The sequence below is a fragment of the Budorcas taxicolor genome, chromosome 10, assembly GCF_023091745.1.
Source record: "Budorcas taxicolor isolate Tak-1 chromosome 10, Takin1.1, whole genome shotgun sequence".
Taxonomy (NCBI): domain Eukaryota; kingdom Metazoa; phylum Chordata; class Mammalia; order Artiodactyla; family Bovidae; genus Budorcas; species Budorcas taxicolor.
This window is the reverse complement of record NC_068919.1, coordinates 22,291,862-22,298,027: the sequence shown is the minus strand read 5'-3', so window position 1 is coordinate 22,298,027 and position 6,166 is coordinate 22,291,862. Positions and strand designations below refer to the sequence as shown.

At 42.3% G+C, this 6,166-nt stretch overlaps 1 gene segment (V, D, J or C); it reads left to right on the top strand.

Moving 5' to 3' along the window:
- Positions 1-5,726: 5,726 nt before the first annotated feature.
- Positions 5,727-6,166, top strand: part of LOC128054274 (T cell receptor alpha chain constant-like) — a 68,255-nt gene continuing 67,815 nt past the window's right edge. Inside the window, 1 exon segment of the C gene segment in view lies at positions 5,727-5,799. Coding sequence covers positions 5,727-5,799 — 73 coding nt within the window.

Below are 6,166 nucleotides of genomic sequence, written 5' to 3'. Positions count from 1 at the left end.
TGGGTGAGTACCTCCATTTCAGATGTAGTGTTAGCAAAACCCCCCTCAGCATCTAACACCTAGCAACCAGAGAGCTGGCGCTGGTGGCTGAATGATGAACTTCCTTATCCATTGGGAAAAGACTATAAATATCGAACCACCTTTCCGGTGGATAAGCAAGAGCCTGTAGTTTATGTAAAGGTGTCTGCTCCTGTGGGAAGCAAGGCAATTTACATTCGGAACCGGGACTCAAGTGAGAGTGAAACTTAGTAAGTACTACCTTTAAACCAAAGGTGTCAGTTTATTTGGTTTGGTTTTTGAATTATCTGGAAGCTCCAAAGGAAGAACCCTGAGGATTTGGTTCCAAAATTCTGACTTCAAACTTCTAAAGAGATCTAATGTTAAGGCAGATGGTAGGCTCAAAAAACTCTATTTCCCTATGTGTAAGTAGAGACCGACTTTTCTCTTCTCTGCTTATTTGTTTTGTTTAGGAAATGGGGAGGAGGACGAGACACTCTGGGAGGTTGGGAGGAATAGATTTGCACAGTATTTGGGGATAGATTAGGTCCAGAGAAGCAAACCAAAGAGAAGTAGCTCAGAAAGTCCTGAAAGACCACCTAACTCACTTCTTTAATTTTGCAAATAGGACAGTGAAACTCAGAGAGGTTTGTGAACTTGCTCAACGTCACACAGCTGAGCCTGGTCTGGGACTAAGCCAAGACACCTCACAGCTGTGACCGGGCCAGACCCAAGAGAAAAAATATCATGGTTCTTGACTGAGCAAGTTTATTTGCACCCCAAACATTCTTTTTCCAAGATTTAGTGAACTCAGAACAGAACCCCAGGGTTCTAAAGAGCGATAAAATCATCACATGCCTGTTTTGTGGGGGAAAGTCGATTAAAGTCAAAACAGCTAAACCTGGTCTTAGCGGAAATGTTCAGCCATCTGCAAATGGAGGCAGGGATGCAAAAAAGCTTAAATGAAAATGCTGTTCTTGTCTTCAGACAATTGACTGTGACCATCAAACACTATCTATAAATTCTGCAGTGCTAATTTCTCTCCCAGTGGGATTTTATATTCTATGATAAATTGCATCAGCTATGCAATTACTCTGGACCACAGAATGTGTATACAGAATCGGCTTGCTGAGCCTTCCTGTGTCTTAAAGTAGCAATCATATCTCCGGACATATCTCTCAGCCCTGAAGCTCTGAGCTACCACCAAGAAAGATACCATCACTTATCCTGTCTGAAAAGCTTAGAGATTGAAGGAAATTTTTAATTCTTGGGAAGCTCAGCAAAGTTGGGTTCACTGAGTTGACCCCTCTGGTTTTTGCAAAGCCTCGGAGCATTGTGTTCAACAAACCAGTGGCTCTAAGATGATATTTGGGAAAGGGACTCAGCTCACAGTGCAACTTGGTAAGTGGAGAAAGCACTGAACCTTCTTCTTGAAAATGGTATGAGACCCTTTTACAGCAATTCATGGTTATGTGACTTCTTGGCCCATCTCTGCTCATATGCAAGTTCTGCCTGGCTAAATGATACCCTCTCCATATCCTCCAAGATGGTCCAGTCATGAAGGTGCATCCTTGCAGCTAAATACAGCTTTTGCTAAATTCTCACAAAATCACTTACCCTCCTCATCAAACTGCTGGGTAGTTCTTCTGTTACCCTCATAGCCCTGCTGGTTTACCAATTAGAAGAAGAGAAGTACACAAGGACTTGGAGCTTTTTAGGGCATTGTGAAAAGAGCTTCACTGCCAGTGTGTTTGGCTTCTGGGGAGGAAAATAATGATAGTTTTTAATTGCTTACTGTGTGCTAGGCAATGGGCTGCCTGCTTTCTATCCATTATCGTAGCAAATCCTTAAACCAGCTAAGTGGGTTAAGCGTTATTATTATCATCATTTTATAGAAGAGAACTTCTTTCATTTTCATGTTTTATATTCTTTTGGAAGCTCAGAGAGAGGTTGAATAACGTGTTCAAATTGATTAGTGAGAAAGAGGGCCTAGAATTTAATTCTTGGAACTCAGATTCCAGAATTTAGTGTTTGCTAGTGGGGGAGTGGATTATGTTTGGGGGGAAATCACTGATGCTTTGGTCTCTAAAGTTGCTAAAACAATCCCTAGAGAACTGTGCTCTCAGCTAAGCAAGCCAGGGATTGAGCAGCAGGGCCAGTGTAACCCACGCACAGATCCTAGTTCTTATAACATCACCATGCCGCACCATCCTCCCCACTTTTCTCCCCACTTTACAGACAGGGAAATGGGTGCAGCAGGTTAAGGAACTTGCCCTTGGTTCCAAACCCAAGACTCTCTGACCCCAAAACTGAGCTATTTCAAATTAATTGCAACTGCTAACCAGCTAGGTTAATTAATTCATTAATGGCAGCAATCTAATGTTAGGTAAAGATGGATTAAAGTGTTTCCTTAGCTCCTACCCCTATTCAGGAACAACTGTACAGTTTCATGATCGCACAACATTGTGTTTCCACCTTTGTGCTTCCTTTGGGAGAGACGGAGGAGCCCCGGCCCCCAGCCCCTGGTGGAAGGGTCTTGGCGGTATTTGTAAAGAAATCTGTGGGGGTGTAACTCAGGGCGGATCTGAAAGACTCCTCTTTGGAAAGGGAACGAAGCTGACAGTAAGCCCACGTAAGTTTGAGTAACTAATGCTTCCAGATTTCTCTCTGGAACCCTGATTCTTAAATTTCCCACTCTGTTTTATAATCAAGTCCAAATCATGGCAGCCCCATTGATGGATTCCAATTGAAACAACCAATGATATATACCTACCTCATGCGATACTCCACTGTTTACCCTCACATGCTATTTTATCTAATAGACCAGAAGCTAGTGGAACATTTAAACTAAGGAGTCAGACTGTTAGAAAGTTTAATTTCGTATTATAACTGGTGGAATTTTCCATGAGACTAAGAGAAAATCAGTTAACTCGCAGAGCCTCTATTCTCTCCCTCTGTAAAATGTGGGAGGCAGTTCCTACTCCTGTTTTACCAGAGCAGGCAGGCTGCGGGGGGATGTTGGCACATTTCCAGCTAAGTGACAATAGAGCAAGGAAAAAGAAGGGCCCAGACAGTCCATTAACTCTACCACCAGACCCTCATCATACAAAGCTGGTTTTACCAAGAGAACGCCTGGATGATAAGTCAACACTTAAATAGGTAGTAAAGGGACTCTGAGCAACTGAGGTTTTGTAGAGCCTCGTGTCATTGTGTGGTACCCCATCCAATAATAAGCTGACATTTGGAAAAGGAACGATCCTGAGTGTTAGACCAGGTATGTTTTAAAGATGATTTGTTTCTAAACATAAGCCTTCACTCTTAGAAATTCTGTGAAACATCACTGAGTTACTCACTGAGTTATTAGCATCTTTGGGGACCTGGTGTCGCCAGTCTTTCTGGCGAGATGCTAATGAGGGCAGCCTCATATGGAGACTCTTTATGGCTGTTTCTTCTACACCTTTAAGCCTTTGGACGTGTTATGCTGGTTTTGGTTGTTATTGGAGATTGTGTGTCTGACAAATGAAATCTGAACTAAAGTTGAAGAAACGATCTATTAGACTGAAGCAATGTAGGGTGTGCAATGCAACCTGACTCAGAAGAAGACAGTGAGATGCAGCCTGTACATATAAAAGGCTGAATAACCACTCTCATTCTCATATCTCAGGTGAGATTCTTGCCTTCCTAAGGCCTCCATGTTGGAGAAATTAGGAAAGAAATTGCCTAATCCCGATTATTCTCAAATCGTTGGAGCCACACCAGTTGGGTAAAACCATGTAGGATTTTCTGGTGCTGACATTAATCTCAAGCTAATATTTAGGAAGTGGTAAGACTGAAAGCAAATACTCAAAACAGATCACAAACTTCTGAAAACATGCCCCAGGATGCTGTTAACCATGATGCTTCTAACTGGAACTTTTTCATTCTCGCCTTGGCTGAGCTCAGCAGAGAAGCCCTTTTGAATATCCACTCATTTCTGTGCCCTTCGAAGTGTGAGGGAAGGAGTCCCTAACCCAACATAACAACTCATCTCTCCACCTTGCAATACTCAGAGGGAGATTTTTGAGTGCTACTTACCACTCTCAAAACAAATCTAATTAATTAACTTGACTGTAGTTGAAATTTTGCTCCATGAGGGAATCTCTGTCTACTGCAATAGAAGCTCATTCCAGACAATTGTTTGGGTTTTAACTTTTGCTTACAATTCATAAGAGATACCAACTACCCAATGGACATCCCAAAGTAAAACTTCCACTTTCATGGACAAATTAGTGTCCACATTAGAAAGGCTAGAATCAGGAGGTCCTAGTGAGCATTATGTTAGTTCCAGATGACCTTCCTGAAGTCCCTTATGCCTAAAACAGCATAAGAATAAAAAAATATTTCCATGCTGACCTGTGTGTCCAACTGCTAACTAGAGCTCAAAACATGGACCAGTTGGCTGCCATGTTTCCAAATTGGGTTGGATATTTAGAGTCCCCCAGACACTGGAAATGATAATCAGAAAAAGCACATGCTATCCAATTTTTATTTATAATTCTCATCTCTCCCAGAGAACTGTTATAAATTTTCTCCCAGAGGTGTTATATTCATCCTTCTTTTGGTTCTTTATTTGTAATGTGTACAGAGATGAAATATTGGTTGAGATTCAGAAAACATCTATGAGATTTACCTTAAGCTTTGCCTGTCAGAGAGATTCTAAGAGCTAAAAAGATGGGAAGCTGACATTTGGGAACTAGATTAAAAAGAAAACTCAAATTAATCCCAAGGAGCAACGTTCAGTAGATGGTTATTTAGACATCAGCCCCACAAGCCGAGTTGCTCAGATGGCTGCACTGTCCCTATCTTGGGCTTGCCTAGAAGAGTAATAATAATGTGTTCACCCCCAGACCTGTTTTCAGAAGAGAGAAATGTCAGCCTCCGGCCCTAAAAACTCCTGAATTGGTTCATTTCAATAGAGTTTATCATTGCACATGGTGTTCTGGAAGTAATAGAAAAAGTGCATTAGAAGATTCAGCAAATGGAAATGAAATGCAAATTTAGATTGTAAATATAGGACTGCAGTAAATAGATAGCAAAAAGAAAAGATGATGAGATTAGAAACTTACCACATTTCTCTAACCCTAAAGGGGTTGTATCTATGAATAGTTTAAAACTACTGAAGAGGAGGAGGGTGGAGAAAGAAAACAGAAGCAAACAGATTTTCTCCTAATCCTTTTTACCTTGCAAAATCAGAAATTGTTTTTAATCAAATTTCCCCAAGCAGAAGAAAGAAATGATGTCTGTTTTCAGAGTTCAGGGTGTGTGGGTGGGAGCCTTCTAGAACTGATGCTGAGCAGGGCTCCCTGTTGGTGACAAAAGCTAGCAATGTCCCAGCTGGAGAGGAGAGAATAAGTCCAAAAATAAGTGCAAATAAGAGTGTGAAGACAAGAAGGGCTCACAGGCCAGGATTCCCCTTGGATTTTTCTGCCTTGACTTCTAACCTTTCCTGTCTTAGCCGATGGATCAGGTCCCAGACGAACAGACCCTAGGATTCAAACCACCAGTTTCAAGGGGGAAGCCAGCTTAACTTCAGACCTTGTTTATTCTGACTTGAAAGACTCTTTTAATCCAGCTGATTTTAGGCAGAGCTCTGTAAAGGCTGAAGGATTTTTTATTTTAAGTTAAAATTCTATGAAGTGGAAATAAAGATGTTAAATATTTGACTGACAGGGAGAACAAAACTCTGGTACATGCCTGTAACTGCTAAAGGCGACATTGACAAGGAGGCAAAGGACAGCAAAAAGACACTGCTAAAGCTCTCTGGTTTGTGAGACTAGGGGCCCAGCAGGCTGGGGCACTGAGAGCGCAGCAGGCTCCTCTTCAGGGGAGAGAGGGGTCTTGTGGGGAGAGAGGGGCCTTGCATACAGTTTATGTAAAGCTCTTTGCTGGGGTGTGACTCAGAGGTACAGGCCAGAAGCTGATATTCGGGCAAGGAACCAGGCTGACCATCAACCCCAGTGAGTATGGAAGGATGAAGCCACATGGGGCCCCTGACAGTTTTGTCCTCTCTAGACCACATCCTGGAGGCCCTCCTGGACAGGCACTGCTTGCTTTGCCTGGTCCATTATAGGGAAGCAGATCAGGAAAGACCAAAAAGCCCTCAAACTCCTACCCTTGAATACGTCCCTGT